The sequence below is a fragment of the Sylvia atricapilla genome, chromosome 10 (assembly GCF_009819655.1).
Source record: "Sylvia atricapilla isolate bSylAtr1 chromosome 10, bSylAtr1.pri, whole genome shotgun sequence".
Classification (NCBI taxonomy): domain Eukaryota; kingdom Metazoa; phylum Chordata; class Aves; order Passeriformes; family Sylviidae; genus Sylvia; species Sylvia atricapilla.
Genome location: NC_089149.1, coordinates 4831036 through 4850801, shown reverse-complemented (window position 1 = coordinate 4850801; position 19766 = coordinate 4831036). Strand labels below are relative to the sequence as shown.

At 42.3% G+C, this 19766-nt stretch overlaps 1 protein-coding gene across 2 annotated transcripts in view; it reads left to right on the top strand.

Annotated features, from left to right (window-relative positions):
* The window catches only part of NCEH1 (neutral cholesterol ester hydrolase 1), a 19456-nt gene extending 7378 nt beyond the window's left edge, over window positions 1-12078 (top strand). The window contains exons 2-5 of one of the 2 annotated variants that reach the window (XM_066325741.1): window positions 1617-1845; window positions 3674-3743; window positions 5701-5872; window positions 7260-12078. In XM_066325741.1, coding sequence (XP_066181838.1) covers window positions 1617-1845; window positions 3674-3743; window positions 5701-5872; window positions 7260-7877 — 1089 coding nt within the window. In that variant the 3' untranslated portion in view covers window positions 7878-12078. Of the gene's footprint in view, window positions 1-1616; window positions 1846-3321; window positions 3426-3673; window positions 3744-5700; window positions 5873-7259 lie in introns of those variants that run through there. The other variant, XM_066325742.1, reaches the window with a different exon arrangement.
* Window positions 12079-19766: the final 7688 nt, after the last annotated feature.

Here is a 19766-nt window from a genome sequence, read left to right as displayed (position 1 = left end):
AAATGTTGGAGAGGTTTTTAAATATCAAACTTGTCCGTTTTTCTACAGCAGTCTACAGTGGGAGCTGTGCAGGACCTTTTCTGTACAGAACCTGGATGAAAGCAAGTATTTCAATTCTTTTAAAATTCAAACTAATTAGGACAGAGAAAAAAATTACACATAAGAGATTGTGGCTGTAAGATCTTTGGAAGAGAGAATGCTGAGTGCTTCAAAGCCTGCTTTTATTCTAGAAAAGGGGGTGTGTGCAGATTTTGTACAGATTAAACTGGCAACCATCTGTTCTTCAGTAGGTGAATGTGGTTAGACCAGTACCTGGGTGACCCTGCTCACCCTGTGTCAGCATCTTGAATTCTTTGTAGCAGGTTGCACTGCATTAGTGGGGCTGGCAGAATTCACACTGCAAAGTGGGCATGTCTAGTAAAGCCCTATACAACAGGATACCTCTTGTTCCAAGTATTTGGTACCTGGACGTAAAATAAAAGGTCCCAGCTGACAGTTTTCCTAGTCGTAGTGTTCCTACAGGTACATGTTAATTATTATATATGTTAATTTTACCTCCCAACTCCATTGCCTTGACTGAGAAAGTTGTACAAAAGGCTTTGTTGGTTATCCAGTTTCTGAGCTTAAAGGGGAAGGACCTCCACTACTTCTTCTTTTAAATGCTCAGTCTGGACACTGCAGTCCCTGTGGTCCTTTGGCTGCCCTTTTGTCACCCCTGGTGCACCATCCAGGGCGTGGGAACAGGTATGCACTACAAATACTGAGCAGATCATGTGTGGGAAGCAAGTCATGACCACTTCAAGTGGAGCAGTGCCTTGAAGTAGTATTTGCCAAGAGAAACAGGTTTCTAACCGAGTCAGGGCAAAATTTTAAAAATAAACATGAAAATAACAGTCCTGGATAGCTACAGGGGATAAAATCTGTCTCCTTCTACCATAAGGAGACAGAAGGATCAGATCATTTTTCAGTTTCAGAGTGTTTTAGTCACATAAAAAAGTAACACATTTGAGTCTCTGGGGTTGGAAAAAAGTGTCATTAACCTACCGTTGTTCTTGACTAGTGTTTCAGATCCCTCCCAGTTCAGCAGGTAAACACAGACAAAGCACCATTATATTCCTTTCAGATTATTCCTGTTTCCAAATTTCTTTGCAATCCTTGGGAACTTTTCTTAATTTGGAAGTAGAAAGACTTACGCTTTGCGGTGGAAGAAGAGAAATAATCTGCATTTTTGCTTCTTTTCCACCAAAAAACATCGTCTGTGTAGTATTGCCCTCTGCTGGCACCAGTCTGAGGAGCTTCATAGGTCCCCTAGTGAAACATGAGGTTGGTCCCCTTCCAAGGCGTCTTTCAAAGGATCAGAGTGCTCGGTCGTGGTTGTGATCCTCAACCATGGAAATTTTATTTTTCCACAGAAAATTATTTATGGGTAGCGTTTTATTTTAATACAGCTTTAAAAGCATTAGAGGTTCTTGATAAAATTCCATTTTCCAGTGAATATTGTAAGAATCATGCAGGACCTGCCCTTTGAAGGCAGTTGTATTGCACACCAATGTGGCAGCATATGATACGCACTGAAGTAACAGAAATTTCTTTCCTTCTTCTTTTCCCCTCACTAGTGTCACCTGATTCACTATCTGAGACTCAGCCATCACTTGATAGTTCTGAATTATTTGATTTGCACCTTCGACAAGCTGAAGTCTGTCTCCTCTGAAGACATTAAAATCACGGATGCTGTTTTTGACGGTGTGGAAGTGAGAGTGTTTGAACCTCCTGCCAAGGGAGATGAAAGCCTCAAGCGCAGCGTTGTTTACATCCACGGAGGTGGCTGGGCCTTGGCAAGTGCAAGTAGGTGTCTGCCTGTAATTAAATGGCATTCCAGTCTGCTTTGCTCCTAGCAGGAAAAGCCAAAAGCTCTTCTTCCTGCCAGGAATGGCAGTTTTGCTAAGATGTACCTGGATTCGGCAGTGACTGTCTCCGCTCTGGTCTAAGGAGAGGGAGAGAAAAATATAATGTGCACACAGCAGAAGTGCATATCTTATCTGCATGTGAGCTGTAAAAGGATCAAAAGGTTAATAATTTTGTTACATCCTGAGAGAGAAAAATAGCTTGTTGATTAAATTTCTGTGATGCCTGGGTGGGCTGCTTGGGCCAGTCCTCCATTTTCTGAGGTAATGTGCAGAAAACAGTCCTTGGTGATCAGGTTCCAGGTACGCATAAGGAAATTATGTGGGTTTTCCCCATTTTCAGAGAATAACTAGCAGAAGACTGAGCTGATCTACGCTGCATGCAACAGCCTTGCTGATGTTTGGTTCTTAAATAACACCTACCTGGGAGTACACACTGCTGAGCACAGACAGGAGTGTGGGGGAAACAGGTTGGCTCCTCTTTGGGTTGCTCCTTAGGGAGTACAGCTACCACTAGGGTTATTACCTTGAAATTTAATGCTGATTACTCCATTAGCTTGGAAACCACAAACATGATCAGAGGAAGTGAGGTACAGCTATAGGCAGTGATAAGGTAACCACTGATTCCTTCCACATGGTACAGAAGGAAAACAGCCTCGGGAGAGAAATGGCATGTGGTTCCTGTGGCTGCTCTGAGATCCAGATCTGAGAAGTCTTCTCCCTTTTCCTTCCCCATTGTTCCATACAGCCCTGATGCATTCTACAGCTTCCTCTGCAGGAAAAGAGTATCAGTGGATTTTTACAAAATGATATGAAACACAGACTGTATTGATTGCATTTGGACTCTGGATGTACAAATCATTTAGACGATGATTTGAGTGAGATTTAGTTTTCTAAATAGCTGTAAAATGTGGCCTTCACGTGCCTTTGGAAATTCCAGTCTCTTTGTCCTGTAGTTTTAACATTTTACTCTCTTCCTGCCTAGGAACTGTGCTTTCAGATGGGTTTTCTTAGCCCTGCCTACGGGATATTTGTTAACCTCCTGCCTGCATCATTTGTTCTGTAATAGTTTGCATATGACTCTTGTGCAAAAGTTTACATTGAATTGCTGCACTTTGTCAGGATGATTATAGCTTGGCTTTGTCAGATGTATCCGAGTCCAAGGTGCAGAAGTTAATGACACAATTGCTACACCTAGGTATTAACTGCTAAGAGTGGACCCTTTAGAAAACCTATAATGTCATATATTTTATAGTACTGGGAACCAACAATTAAGTAACTGGAAAGGAACAAAATTAAAGACAATCAGTCCTCTGATAAATAGGATAGCTGTGATTAATCCTCTCTTAAATGAGTAGCTCAGCTGACATTAATAGGGCAACTCATTTGAACGAAAGTAATGCTTGCTATAATAAAATGAACCACGGGCAGTGACTCATACAGCAGTAACTCTCTCTGGATGTTAATGCCCCCAAACCACTGGGTGCCTTAGATTTTGGCCAATGGAGAAAATTGTGATAGGTGGGTGAAATGACAGGTCTGAAGTTACCAAGAACCAGGTGAGGAAGGAGGCAATAGACTGCAGGATTCTGAAGGGATGAATTGCGTTCCTTCTGCTGTTCAATGGATTTGGCACTTGATGAGTTGCAGGCTGATCTCGTTTACTTTGCTTATATCTGTGTGATGGCTGTATGTTTTCTGAGAAGGCTTAGGGACAGCTTTGTGTCTATTGACTCACATGTCCCTAACACCATGTCCTTCCCTTCCAGGAACAAGCCTTTACAACAATCTCTGCAGAATCATGGCTGAATCTCTGAATGCTGTTGTTGTCTCTGTTGAGTGAGTAATCTAAAACTGATCAAGTAGTTTTAAGTTATTAGAAATGTATAACATAGTTCTTTTAGCTTCTCCTTCACTAGTGGCTTCTCCACAAGGCTTTAACTTGGACAGTAATTTTCTGTACCAGTCTGGTACCTTTATCCTTTTCAAATTGCAACAAATTGGAATGCTATCAGAAATTCATTTGGGTTTCTAATTATTTTAGAATACACTGTGGGGTCTGGCAGTTTCCTGCTGCTCTCACAATCTCCCGCTGTTCCAGTCCTCTCTTTTCAGCCTTGTGCTTCCCTCAAGAGCAGAAGACTGCCAGACAACAGAGAAGCAGAGCTGCTTTTTTAACATGTTGAATAATTCCAAGGCAAACAAACCTCTTGACTAGCTAAATATATTACCTAGACGACTCCAGCTTGATTGGTACTGTTCCCATCTTTATTGTCAACTTCAATATTTTCTTTTGCAAACCCAACCACTTGATAAAATTACTCAATTTTCCCACCTGCAGTTCATTACATACCAAGCTTTGGAATCTAATTGCAACTTAATTATATGGAGTTGATGTTACTCATTTAATGCTTATTATAGTGTACTTTAAAGGGTTGGAGGGTTTGGTTGTTTTTTTTTTTGTTGGTTTGTTGGGGTTTTTTTCTGCTTTGGTTTTTATTATTAAAAGCAAGGAAAACTACAAAAGCAACTATTGGTTATTCCAGACAAGCAGCAATCACAATATTGAAAAGTTCTTCATTATTCATTTTCTGATTTATGCTGATATCATTCTGCCTATTGCTCTGAGTTACTATTACCTTTTCACCTTAATCATTATAACCTTCAATCAAGGTGTTTGTATTCAATTAGTCAAGTCTAATTAGATTCCTTGTTGGTCTAATTGCACATCTCACTTTCACAATCTATGCACAGTTTACTGTTATGCAGTTTTGCAAGGAGCTCCCAAAGGACACTCTCAGATTCCTGTATATACAAGACACAGATTGCTTTCTGACAGCAGGTCACAGTTGGAGTTTGAAAGTTGTAATCTTAAAGTTTAAAATTTATTCTGCGTATGAAACTTCTTTAGCTTACAGCCTAAAGATGTTTTGAGTCAGAGAATTGAATTTTGGTTCACTGAGCTCTACTGAGAAAGTGTAAAATCTGTAGTTTGAAAAGCTGAAAACTTTCTACCATAAGGCCCAGTAACAACTCTTGGACGTCAGATTATTCAGTAAATACAAACAGATTTCTCCTGTGCTGTTTTTTAGAAGCTGAGAAAGTCTCATGTCTGGGATTCAGCTACTGGCTCTTCTTGGCAGACTGTTTGCTCTCTCTGTGCCTTCATCCCCACCCTGCCCAATGGGGGCATTTCTGCTCCTCTCCTTGATAAAGCAAAGGAATTATTGTATCTGTTGCGTTGGAGAAAATTGGAATTACTTTATTTCTTGGTTACTGTTCATTTCATGGCACAGAGTGATAGCCAGGTTTATTCTCTCCTGACATGAGTAAAAATTTGGGAAGCAGAAGTGGTTAGGTGTATGGCTCAGCCAAACAGGAGCGTGTTGGGTGTGTACAATTTACTCACTCTCAGACGTGTTAAGGTGGGAATTTGGATCAAAACCAGGCAGAGTGTAACAACTCCCTTGCCAAGGGTGTTTTAACTATTGATTTTTATAATTCATGAAGAAATCCTCCATTGGGAAATCCTAGGAAAGTGCTGCACAATTTTATACTATCTTGGTATTATTCATGTCTAGTAGGTTCATTTTAATTTTTCCAAATTAGAACATTAATTATAAGATTAAGTCTTACACACATATTACACACCTCCTACTTCTTCTGTACTATTTATCCTAACAAAATATTTGTTTCCAGTAAGGGTTATCTGATATCACCTGTAAATCCTAAATGAGAGGTACAATATAAAATAAAGCAGAGGTAAAAATTGTTTCTCACCCCTTTTCTTTTACAGATACAGGCTGGTGCCTGAGGTCTGCTTCCCTGAGCAGTACCACGATGCTCTTCGTGCAACAAAGCATTTCCTGCAGCCTGAAGTCTTAGCTGAGTATTCAGTGGACCCCAGTCGAATTGCAATCTCTGGGGACAGTGCAGGAGGGAACTTGGCAGCTGCTGTGTGCCAACAGGTAACACACACTTAGTGTTTTGTTCTGCACTACAGCAGTCCAGCCCAGAGAGGCTGGCAGGTGCTGCACCATCACAAGATGTTCCACCCCTAAAAACAGAATAGTAGAAAGCCAGTATCTGCTCATTTTAATTCTGTAAAGTGACTCAGTCACTATGTGAATCACATAGGTTGTAATTCGTTGTTACAGTAATTTGTTGTTATGGACCAGAGTTTAAGAGCAAGTAGCTAAATGACTTTTTTTTTTTAACCTATATTGCTGGTAACTCCTTATTTTTCCAAGTAGGCATAATTTCTTAATATGGTTGTCTATTTTTAGATAATTGTCTCTGGGAATACGCTTTTATTTCTTCCAAATACAAATGAAGGACAAAATATACAGTTAATGGAGCTTAATTCTTCTGTTAAATTGTCTTCCTGTAGCATTTTGCAATTTTAAGGAAATTTCTTTTGTGTATCTGCAGTTTAAATGTAATCTGAATTTGATCTAGTGAAGAATTTAAAGGAAACCCGAGGCAAGTAATATTTTTCACAGTTGAATGAAATATTATTATTACTAACTTATTCCTATTTCCATAACCATTAGTGATAAGAAAGCAGATACCATGTCCAGACAACTAATTATCATGACAACCTTGCAATATTGAATTAGGGTGGAAAAATTTATAAGAGACAATTACAATAAAAGCTTCAGTACTGAGGACTGATAAGCATCATAGTACCACGTTTTGGAAAGAGCATTCCTAATTCGATTTCCTGATGCATAATTCTTTTTAAACAAGATGGGACACTCGTTTAAAGATAGGGCTCTGGGTGTCTTGTGTAGAAGATGAAACAAAGAGTTTGCTGACTCTTCCAGTAAGGCAGTCAGGGGGGCACCAAATTGATAATCAAATCAAATGCAGGTTGAATCAGACAGAGGGAGGTGCTTCTGCACCAGGTGAGTGTTTGCTAGAAGAAAAGGAGGATGCCAGCAATCCACATTGGCTGAAAAAAACCCCAGTGAGATCAATTCATGGAAGAAAAATCCATGAAAATCTCTTAAGAGCAAGAGTAGCTCCTTTGATTCACGAAATCCTTCAGGTGCCACTTGTTGAACTGGTCAAGGTTTCAGAGAAATGTGACTACACGATTTTTTCTTCTTACTCCCTTTGGTAAATTTTTGTCAGTGATTTCTGTTGGGAACGGGATGCTGGGTCTGCCCGAATGGCCAGCTTGTGAGAGGAGAAAAAGATCAGGCTGCTGATACTTCAGAAAAAACCACATTAGCTGTATAAGAGCAGAATTTACTCTAGAACCATCAAATGAACGTTTGCTTTTCTAAAGTTCCACGTTGACCTATGTTTATCTCCTGACAACCTTGTTTCTGCCCCGTGTTTTTCGCACAGCTCAGCAAAGAGGAGGACTTGGCCGTCAGGCCGAAACTGCAGGCCTTGATTTACCCGGTCCTGCAAGCCTTCGACTTCAACACGCCCTCCTACCAGCAGAACATGAACATGCCCGTGCTGCCTCGCTACGTCATGGTCAACTACTGGATCGACTACATCAACGGCGACTACGGCCTGGCCCACGAGCTGCTGGTCAACAACCACACCGCGCTCAACGTCGGCCGCGCCCTCTCCTTCCGCGCCCGCCTCAACTGGACCTCCCTGCTGCCTCCTTCCTTCAAGAAGAGCTACAAGCCCGTGGTGCAGGCCACGGGCACGGCGGCCATCGTGGAGCGGCTGCCGGCGCTGCTGGACGTGCGGGCGGTGCCGCTGCTGGCGGACGACGCCACGCTGGCGCGGCAGCCGCGCACCTACGTGCTGACCTGCGAGAACGACGTGCTGCGCGACGACGGCGCCATGTACGCCCGCCGCCTGGAGAGGGCCGGCGTGCCCGTCACCCTCGACCACTTCCACGACTGCTTCCACGGCTGCATGATCTTCACCGTGTGGCCCACGGATTTCTCGGCCGGCGTGAAGACCAGGGACAGCTACATCAAGTGGTTGGATGAGAATCTCTGAGCGGGGGGGTGCCCCCAGCGCCTTCTGGCACGTTCTGGCAGAAGAGCAAACAATCAAAAAAGTGCACTTTTCTGAATTTTGACTTGGCTCTTTGGCTGCTGGGGGTACAGACCACTAACTGCAGCGGTTTCTAGCTCCCAGGAACTAGAAAACTCCCGTTTCTAGCTCCTGTTTCCTTGGCCTTGCCCAGGAAAGCATTTTGAGAAGTTGTTTGTTTTTTTTCCCCCCCACTTTCTCCCAGATGACTGTTGCCAAACATAAGCCCTCGTTGAGCAGGGAGCTCAGGGTTCCTGCGGGATCCTCAACCTGGCTGCAACTTTCAAGCTTTGACTATTAATTAGGTACAAAGGCCCTGGCTTTCAAGTCATGTGTGATAAATCCTAACACCTACATCTACTTCTGAATATGTAAGAATGTGAGCTATTTTACAATGGTGTTGAGCCTCTGATGTCACAGTGAGAATACTCACCTTGGGCAGCAGGGCTGTGCATTTGAATGACAAACAGGGATTTAGGTGTTGGCTTTTTGCCATAGACAAAGGGCTCATTTAAATTTTTTTCACAAAAGCTCTTCTAGACAGTTGAAATGATGCTAGATGAGTCTCTTAGCCAAACCTGTAATTCAGGTTTTGAATCTGATCTTTACCGCCTTTTAATGAATATATTTTTAAAAGGTACAGGACAAAATACATTTTCAATAAAAAGTATGATAACATACACACAAATAGGTAAGATGAAATACAATGTGTAGCAGCAGAATCCAGGTTTCCTATGTGAGTGACCTTCAAAGCTGACTACTTATTTGGCTAAAGAATGTGACTTCACCTGTGTTTAAAACCTCAGTTGTATGACCTTCTTACAGAAAATACTGACCTTACTACGAATAGTCTGCTGTGTGGTTTGCACTAATACTTGTAATTAATAGTAGAAGTTTTAGTTCATTGACTTTTCTTTGTGTTTTTTAGTTTTTACTATATTTCCTGCTTCATGAAAGGAGGAAAGGAAGCAAATAGAAGTGAGCTTCAATCTATACAGAAGATTTAATTCTGAGCTTTGCAGCTGAGCTTTGTCTGTCTTGTAGACTGCTCTAGGTAAGGTGATCTCTCTACTGGGCAGCAAATCTGTGCAGTTTGAGCCAGTTCAGACAGGCAGGACAGGGGACAGAAGCCATGCTGTGACTGTATTGTCCAAGCTGCTCACAGCTTGCAGAAATGAAGGTGGTGTCAAAAGCCCGTAGGCACAGAGGGGAGAGTGGGAGGTTAAATTCATCCTCAGTTTACCACAGGCTTCCTGTGGGTTCCCAGGAGAGCAACATCATCTCCTTACACCCCACTTCTGCAAGGGAGGGAGTAATTTCCTACCTCACAAAGGAGTTGTGAAGCTGAATTCTCAGGCGTGGGTGAAGCACATGGATTGGAATGTGACTGCAGGCACTCAGCAGCTCCCATGGCTTTTGACTTTCCATTCTTCTCCCAGAGCTGGTTCAGAGCAGCCTGTCCCACATCAGGGATGCTGCTGGGCTCAGGTCCTGCTGAGCAGTTTGCTCCCCTCTGTCCTGGTTCCTGTCAGGAACCCTAAGGTGAGGCTTCTTAGCCCTTGGAGATCATGAAAAAGGCAATTTCATTAAAGCATTCCTTATAGCAGGATTCTGAAAAGTTCCTCAAAAAAACCCATCAGGTATAGATCAAACTGCCTTCTGACATTTAAAATATATACAGAGCAGTCCCCTTTCACTGGGATTTAAATTAAATAGGAGAATGGCTTTGCTGAATCACTGCTTCCTGGAAACACCAGGTTGTTAACGAGGTTGTGTGTATTAAGAAAAGCCATTAATGAGACTAGGCCTGGATGTCAGCTCAGTCATGCAAGCCAAAACTCATTCCCAACATAGTTCACACAGAGATCACAAGGCAAAGCTTTTTCAACAGTGGCCCAGATTCTTCCTCCACTGAGCATTTACAAAGACTTGGTGGAATTAGAGCAACCAAGTGACAATCTGAATCAGCACAAATTTTGATCAAGGAACCAAATTAACACTGCAGAGGAATTCAAACTTTTTGTTTGGATTTAAACCCTTTCCTCCTTTCCCCCATAAACACAACTTCATAGATTGTATGCTTTAAACAGACAGCAACCAAAGCTATGTCTATTCAAAAGACGAGTTACTAATCTGCTCCAGAATCCTTTCCCTTTATATGGAGATTGCTAGATTTACCTGACTTTAAACTATGACTAAAATAGTAAAAAAAAAATCACTATACTGAGTTATAACAACAGGCTTCTTCCTGAATTTCCCGCTTAAAAGAGTAAAACCATATCACAAAAGATACAATTTATATCTACTCACTGTCATTAGCATAATATGTAGATATACTATGATTATATGTCATAGTATAACTGTAGTACTGGAATTCTGGTTAATATTCCTATAAATCTTAATTAAGTTTTCCTGAGAGCTTTCTGCAAAGCTTTAGGTCAGCATTTGTTTGTAGCTAAGTTATATCTGTTATGAACCTAAAATATAATTGCTGCTGTTTTTTGGTTGTTTTTTTTTTTTTAACTGAAATGAAAGGGAGAGCTGGAATATATATATATATACACACATATATATGTAGATATATATATGTTCAAGGAGCTGGTTGTAAATTTCCTTCATGCACTGAAGCACATTAAAGTCTTGGCACAGGCAATGGCAGTAAGTTTATAACTGGAGTGAACGTGTTTACGAGGCCGTCAGCAGCCTGGTGTGACAGCTGAGATCACAGCACCACAGGGATGTGATGTGCAGCATTAACTACTTCTGTCAAAGCATCTGGACTACTTTGATCTTGCAGCCACGTGGTTTAATACCTGAGAGCTGCAGAGATACCTGAGGGATCCTACAACATGGGGAAAAAAAAGAGGTCTGAGTTCCAGCTCTGAGAGGACCTTTCTTGTGCACAGCTACACAAGGCACTGATGAAATTCAGTGTAAACCTTGATGTGAGTGTTAGTCCCAACCCAGCTTTCCTGCTCCTGTGCTTTGTTCTCCTTTGCACGCAGTCCCCATGCCCCACATTGCAAGTTTAGGGTTGTTTCCCACTGTGTTGCTACAAGCTCCTAGGGACTGACTCAGGGTTACAGAAAAAGAGGATGCCTGATAGCAAGGGATTAAGATTAATCCATTTCACAACACCTGGATTTGTTCCTGGGTTTCCCATGTCTCCCAAGTGTTTCCTCAGGCACATCTTGCACCTTCATCCCTTGGTTGTTTCACAAAGCAGTTTAGGGCACTTTGCACGATGTAGGATCAGAGCAAATGTTTGTAGCAGAATTTCACTTGTGCATGGTAAAGTCTTTTCAGAGGAGATGTTCAAGAAGTTTGTTTTCTTATGATGATTTTGGTTAGATATCTTTTGTAAGCAGCTTTTCTCCCCCTTCTACAATTAGAAGCTATCCCTCTATTGCAAAAATATCTTGTTCCTGATGGCTATCAAAGCATTCAGATGACAGCTTAAAAAAAAAAATCAAAATCAACTTGCGTAACAGAACCTATAGTCCTTCTTATCCTGCTTTCATAGACCTGAGAACTATATTAGTGTGTCCCCAGTATTTTGGCTGATATTTGCAGGAATAGATGGAGATTTTGTCTCCCTAGCTGAGGACCTCTTATAGGGTGGGTGTTCAACATTTCTAGAAGCCCAGACTTCTTTCCAGAGGTTTCATGATGCATAAAAATCACAAATAAGTTGAATTTCTTTACCTTCGTCTAAATAATTCCAGAACTGTATTCCCAGTCAAAGCAGAAAGGCCACTGTGAGTTTTAAAAACTAATAAACTAAATAGAACTACTTCATCTTTAAACCATTATTTTGTAGAATTTAGGCCTCTGTTTTTTTTAATCTCTTAGCAAACTTTACTAGAAACTTTTAAAAATAAAAATTTTGGAAGCAGGTAAACTTGAATTAAATCTTTTAAGCTGCTATGATCTGTAACAATGACACTGTTAAAAATAAATCTAAAACCGGCTGGTTTAATGTTCTCATATTTATATGTTCAAAAGCCCAAAATACAACATACTTGATATGAATGCTTTCAATACCTTATGCATGACCGGTTTTTGCTTTTTGTCACAGAGCAGGGGAAAGATTTGTAAGATCTCATTACCAACTGTTATTCGAGATGTGCTATCAAAATGAAGAACAAATAAATAAAGTGAAATACATCTGTGATTTATTTCATTTTTCCCAGGACCACTGGTTTTGTATTTCTGAGCCTTTCCAATCTGATTTTTGATTGTTTTCGAGGCAGGAGACTTCTGTGAGGGTCCCCTCCTTGTACTTCATTTCTGCCAAATGTTTAATGGTGACCACATCTGCTGGTGCTGAGTGGACAAACCTGCACTGGTGGAATAGGACAAACCTATTCTCCTTCAAGATAAACAGCAGAACTCATATTCTACATTCTGATGTGTATAAACATATTTTTAATGCGAATGTTTGAAATTTGGTTTAGCCAGCAAAAGTCCAGGTTCCTTTTCCATTCCTGTTTGCCTTCCTTTCACATTCTTTTTTTCTGGCCTGCAACCCATTTTCTGCCCCTGCTCTCCCATTTATTGATCTAAGCAGCATTGCTTTTGAAATACCCCAATGTGAGGGGTTTCCCATTTTGCTCAACAGGCTCCTGTCCCTTTCACAGAATACAAAGCTTTTCTCCTGCTGAAAAAAAAAATAAATAAAAGTCATGGGGGAAAAAATGCTTCAAAGGACTTACAACCCTATTTTTCTAAGCCAGCAAGAGTCATATTCCTACTTGCATGAAACTGAGTGCATAATAAAACAGGCTGGGCCACACAGAACATTTTTTTCCAGTGATGTTTTCTCAGATGTCATAGAACAGACTGTGCAGGGCTTTGGCAAGGCAGGGCAGTGAGTGTCCCTGTGCCCTGTTTCCCACCTCCTGCCCTCAGCTGGGGCTGTGCCTGACCCAGGTGTGCCTGACACAGCTGGATCCCAAAATCCTTCTCCTGCATCCTCCCTGGCTGGGTTCTGCTCCCTGACTCACACTTGGGAAACTCTTTGGAGCTGGGCCATTTTTTATTTTGTTCATCCTCAGGGGAGACACACGTTTTCTCCTTGCTCTTACTTCCAGTTTTTCTGGCACTAATCCAATGGTTTTTACTTCTTTTGTAAATGTCATCTAAATAGCTGACAGAACATCAATAATACGAGACTAAATTCACCCCTAACATAAATCTAATTTTTTTTTTCTTTTCAAACTATTTTCTACAGCATTTTAAAGGGTTTATCAGCTATTCAGCAGGAACACAGGCAAAAAAAAAAATCAAACACAAAAACCACACCAAAACCAACCAAACAAAAACCCACCCTGCAATGGCTCCTTTAAAGCTGTTTTTAAAGCAACAATATTTTAAATAACTTTTTCTGATTTTATAAAATGTAGAGAAAACTAAATAGTTTCATAACAACAACTATTCCTTTCTAAAGCAGAATCTCAAACCTCAACACTTCGCATCATAAGACAGTTTAGGGATATAAGAGAGGCAAAATTTTTGAAGAGAATAAATTTTATATTAAGATCTCCAAATCAGCAATAATAATTGGTGTTATAGAGAAGTCCCTCTCCCACAAACACTGTGGCAGTGTCAAGACAGGTGCAGTACACTCAGTGCCATTGAGAGGTGAGATTCAGGGTGTGGTAAAGGAATAAAGGGAATTCTTACTGTTAACCTAGTGATTTGTAATGTAATGTTCAGATTTCAGTCTAGTTCCTGTCTGAGGTTTTTAGTTCCAAGACAATCATTTGCAGTACAGCCAGCAGAGGGAGCGTTTAAAGCAACGTCTGGTGCAGCATTTTCTAAAAGCTCACTGTCAAACAGGAGGTGTTATTGTGGGAACTGCACCGGAACGTTCGGGGCAGCTCAGCCGTGACTTGTGAATTCATGCACAGACAAGGCAGGAAAGTCTTGCCAATGAGGAATTATTTAGAGTTCTCACCAAAGAAAAAAAAAAAAAAAAAAAAAAAAAAAAAAAAAAAAAAAAAAAAAACCAAGAAAAAATAAAAAAAAATAAAAAAAAAAATAAAAAAACCCACCAAAAAAACCAAACCACAAAAAAACCCAAACCAAACCAAACCAAAAAAAAAACCCTCCAACAACCAAAAACCAAACATCAAAAAACCCACCCAAACAACAACCAAAAAAACCCCACAAAAAAACCCACCACTTAAAGAACAACCCAAACAAACAAGCATCTCATAACCATTCCATCCCAGGGATATCCCACCCCTGGAAGTGTCCAAGCAAGGCCAGCTTGGTCATGGCTTTAACGTCCCTTCCAACCCAGGCATTCTGTGGTTCCTCAGCATGAATGATTCAGCCCTTGGCAGGCTGTGAGGGTGTTTTTCAGGTGATCTGGTTGTTAGTTCAGACCCTGGGACCCAGCTGGGGTGTGTGCAGTGACCCGGGTTTGCTGCAGCTGCCTGAACACGTCTGCAGAGCCAGGAGGGTGAGAGAGTGCACCCAGGGGAAATCTGCTGCTCTGTGCCCAGGGCATGGGGCATGCTCATGGAGAGCTATCTCACACTATCTCCATTCCAGGATGATCTCCATGCTCATGGAGAGCTGTATTTCCAGGACTATCTCCATTCCAGGATGATCTCCATGCTCATGGAGAGCTATCTCACACTATCTCCATTCCAGGATGATCTCCATGCTCATGGAGAGCTGTATTTCCAGGACTATCTCCATTCCAGGATAATCTCCATGCTCATGGAGAGCTGTATTTCCAGGACTATCTCCATTCCAGGATGATCTCCATGCTCATGGAGAGCTATCTCACACTATCTCCATTCCAGGATGATCTCCATGCTCATGGAGAGGTGTATTTCCAGGACTATCTCCGTTTCAGGATGATCTCCATGCTCATGGAGAGCTGTATTTTCAGGGTTATCTCCATTCCTTGCAGAGACATCTCTCTGGATCCGTGAGGGCTGCATGGAGGCATGAGCAGCGTCTCCAAAAACCTACAGAGAGCTCTGAGTGCCCCTGGGAATGGTGCAGGGTAACACCTGTAGAAGTGTGGCTATTTCTGCCCTTGTGCTGTGGCATCTTTGCTCTTTTAATGGTGCAAAAGGCAATTCACTGTAAGAAAAAAGGCAGCTTTTACTGCCCTTGTACACCCTGCTCCTGCTGCTGGGAGGAGATGACCTCTCCAAGAACCTCACTGGCAAAGCAGCCCTGATACTCTGCTCTGGGAGCCAGGGTTCCATGGCACAGCCAGCACCTGGGGTTTGAGTTATTTTAGCTTTCTTTGGAGTTACTTTTGGTGCTTTTCACACCCAGCCCATGTGCTCCATGCTGCATTAGCAGCCACAAATTAGCATCCACAAATTCACCGTGGGTTAGGGAGAACTGCAACGCCAGGACAGCTCAGCAAAGCAGCAGGGCACGTTTGGTGTGACTGGATCTATTCATAAGGGGTTTTTTCCTCCCCAAAAAATCCTGTGCTGAGGAGCATTGGAAGGCAGGAGTCAGACATGCCTCCTCATCTCCCTGTGCAGCTGGAGAGGCTCAGCATGAGGGGTCAGGGCCTGCACCCAGCACTGGGGCTCCAAAAACCCCTGCAAAAAACCCCAAAACACCTGCAAAAAAAGCCCCTCCAAAACTCCCAATTCCCTTTTGCATTCCTGCCTTTTCATAACCAGTTCTCCTGCACAAGTGCAACGGAACTACCCAAATACCATACCATTGCAAATCCTGGTTTTGGTGGTCTCTGTGGACAGTCAAGGGAAGGAAGATGCTACTTGTTACATCACAGTCACAGCGATGTCCCAGTCTAAGCCTGGATTTGAGCACAAAGGAACAACTGTTCAGTTGAGGTCCTGTGTGATCTGCTGAAATACCAGGTGATTAATCAGAGATCACATATTGTGTACATTTGTATTTCATGTTCAGCCCCGGAGTGGTGGCCTACAGACAGGATATCAGGAAGGCAAGGAGTCTCTTTGGACACAGAGGTTTAATTGGGCATTGGCCAAATCCACAGTAGAATTATGAAAAAACAGAGACAAGGTTACAAATGTGAGAAGGGCCTGTGGAATTACACCTGTGGAATTACATGTCTCACCATGAGTGGCATGGTTAAGCTGGTGAAACACAAGCTTTCAGCCTGAGCCAATGTATATTTTTAAGCACACTCTCAGAAACTACTTGCTATAAATTATACTTGTGCATGTGTATATATACATACACACATATGGATATAAATTGCCATAGAACAAACCTAGAACCACTTGATTAAGGATTATACACTGGCTCTAGATTTATAATAGTCCTTTTAGCCAGGCTAAGATGATGATATTGGCATGAATTTGGGCTCAGACCTTTTATTTTCATAAGTGTCATCATGTTGGCTTCTTAGGCTGGTGATGTTCTCACCTGAGTTTCCAAGGGACACTCTGAGTTTAAGCAAGATCTAAACAAGTCTGCTGAGCTGTCACCTTGAGGCAGATTCATACATTCACTTCATCAGCCACTGATGCAATCTCTTTGGGCCTTCAGTCCAAAATGCAAATCCCAATTCTGACTTAACTCTTTTCGTGTCACTTTGAAATGCAACTTTAGCTAGAGTAGCGTTTATTTTTATCACTGGGCTGTATGTGCTTGTATCTCCTGAGCTGTAAAAAGCCATTTGCTGTTTGCATGTTAATGCAGCAGAGCCAACACAGCTGTGTGCTCTTCCTCCTAAAACCTCCTCAACAGGCTTGTTTGCTAAGCTGCAGTTGGTTAAGGGCAGTGGGGTTAGCTCAGCACCTCCTCGTCCCAGCTGACAGGAGACACCCACCACACTGTTCTTGCAAACATCCAAGCAACTCACCTTGACCCAGATTCAGTTCCCAAAGCTGGAGCTGGGAGCAAAACCAGCTATCTTTCCACTTCCAAATCAATCCAGACCCAGGAATCATTAAAAGCTAGTCTGTGCCAGGACCCATAATGAAGTGCTGAAGTCATTTATTTTCCAGATGAGTAACAAGTTAAAGCAGAAGGTGATTTTCCTGTTAATACTTCATCCTTTTCCCAAAGGGCTGTCTCAGGAACCATGGGATCTTTACTGGGTGGGTGTAAAGGCTTTGGCTTCTTTTCCTCTGCCAAGGTCAGGCTGAATAACACAGGAAACGAAGATGTTGAGTTTGGACTTGGAATGTTTATTGTATCTTATCTATTTACAGACTCACGAGCCGTGAGCTTAACTAGAAAGCTAGAAAAATGAGGTAAAATTGAGTGCTTCTAACTCTTTCTAGGGTCTTTTAAGTGATAATTACCCAACACCAAGGTGACACACATATTATTTATGTTTTTTACCCAATAACACCGACCCAAGACCTGCAATGCAGACCTTTTTCACCTAATTACAGAAAACCACCCAAACCCATGAAGAAGGAAGAATGAAGACAACACCCAAAATCCTCTATCTTGACTCATATGTATTACTGTACACTAAAACCCCAAATTCTAAGCGTCTAAGAATCCAGCAGGTGGGAAGGAGGAGCTTGGGAAGAGGCAGGTTTCCAAAGGCACCAAGCCAGCAAAGAGTTGACACTCAGCTGGGTTGAACTTTTGTGCCTCCAGTAGGTCTGGGAGCAGTTGTTCTCCCATGGGCAGGGGCGGCTGTTGGCTCCAGGTGGGGCAGGGGAATTCCACCCCTTCTGTCCCTGCTTCCCTAAAGCCTGGACATGGGCCAGCTCTTCAGAAACTGGGGAGGCAAAACAATGGAGGCGTTTCCTTGTTTAGGCTTGCGGAAAGAGAACTGGAATTCAGTCGGCAGAGATGGTTTCTCAGCCTGGGGAGCAGCCTGAGGCTGGGATTCAGCCACAGGGCTTGCACACAATACATATGATTCCTGTCTCCTATGCAAGGCATTGCAGAATGCCCCACAGTGCCCACCACAGTGTCAGCAGTGTTTGTTCAGCAAGGATTTTAGGACACAAACACACCAGCAGCCAGTGGGCTGGCACCTGAGCTGGCACTTGCTTTAACTGAGCAGATTTGCTCTTTTCTTCCTTGACAATGCTCCTACCACCCCAAGCTGCTGCAGGCTTGGGAGCAGTCCTCTGATAATATTACATCCTCACAGCTGAGGAGACGTAGCTATTTATTAAGGAAGAAATTAGATGACTGACATACTGTCATTTTAGGACATCCACAACAGTCTGCTGAATCCAGCAGAGAGACTGACATTGTCCTGAGGAGCTCTGGGGCCACAAGTGACAGAGGGGGAACACCAAGAGCCCAACAGCAGCAGCTGCTGCCCCAGCCAGAGGGGTCTGTGAGCATCTCTCAAGCTGTGTCAGTGAGGTTTCAATAGGAATACACCTAACTCAGATTAGAAAACTTTTGCCCACTTTATTTGTAGCTGCTTCCTCCAGTGTGCTGGTGAAGGAACCTCTGAGACCAGAGCAAAGAGAGCAGTGACTGGCACAAACAAGCAGGGTCTAAGTGGGATTTTACCTTACTTTTCTCAATAGTCAAATTGCAACACACATAGCTCAAAACTTTTAGAGCTGGTGCTTTCCACAGTATCAATAAAATACTTAGCCAAAGAGAGAAAAACACTGCTGCTTATCTGCTCCACCCCTCCACTCAGCTTGTTTCCCTTTCCCTGAAATGTTTGGAAATAAATGAGCCAGTGTGGTTTCAGCAGAGTGCTTCAGATATTAAACAATCTGCTGCTCACAGCTAATAAGGAAGGCGGCTGGCCAAAAAGCCCTGCCTGTTTACTGAGTCAGCCCTGCCCTCCTGGAGCCAGAACAGGGATCCTGAGAGCTGTTGGGAAACGTTGGGAATTGTACAAATCAAGACAGTTCTTCCCTCTAGAAAAAAAAAAAAAATCTTCTTGGAAGTACTCAGACCTAACCAGCCAAACCCAAACCCCTGACAACTGAGGAAAAGGCTACTTCAATGTGCCCTGAAGGATCTCGTGAATCTGAAGTTTTGTTTGCCCTGGGTGTAGAGAGTTTCATTTCTGTTTTCTCTCTGGTCTACCTTGAGCAGAAATCGTTAAATGAAACAAGTCCAGCAGGGCAAGGTTTCCTGGTTTATACTCTCCTTTACAGCCTTTATCAGGACTAACAAGAAACGATAAAGTGTTGCAACAAGCAGACAGTCAGAGGTATCTTGCTCCTGGCACTACCATTCTTAAAAAAATACTGTTCTTCCACTAAATGCCTGTAATTTCAGCTATTTTATTACAGCTGGGATTTAATGTCTCAAGTATTTACCATGTATGCATGCAGCACAGCATGCAGGGCTGAAATGCAGGCCCTGGATGAAGAAAACATAACCTTTCTCCAGCCTGGTTTTTTTTGTTTTTAACTCTGCAGAGGTGCCAGCCTGGTTCCATCACCTCACTGGAGATGCAGACGTGTCAGTCAACCACTCAGTTGGACTTATCCAGATTTGTCTTTCTTTCTCACCCTTTTATTTCTCCTGCCTTTGTTTCTTTAGACATTTGTTATCTTTGGAAACACTTCCTTGTTGGCAGCCACAGGTAGAGAGAGGAGGTTCAAACTGAGGGTGATAGGGATTTCTTGAGGTCTTTGCAAAAAAGTCTCCTTGCAGTGGTGTGTTTCTACTAGAGGTGAAGAGGTATGTCTTTAAAGTGCTTTGTGAACTATTTATAAAACTAATAATATATTCTCACCATAAAGAAGGCATTAAATTAATTCAGAGGCACAAGTATAAGGTATTTGTGGATTCTCAGTTTCACTGATAAAGCAAATAACCTGGGTTTGCACTGTTAATACAATTTCAGATTTTCTTATCTTATCAAGAACCTTTTTCCCCAAAAATATTTTCACGGGGAAAGAGCTACAGCAATTTCAGTGCTGTGCT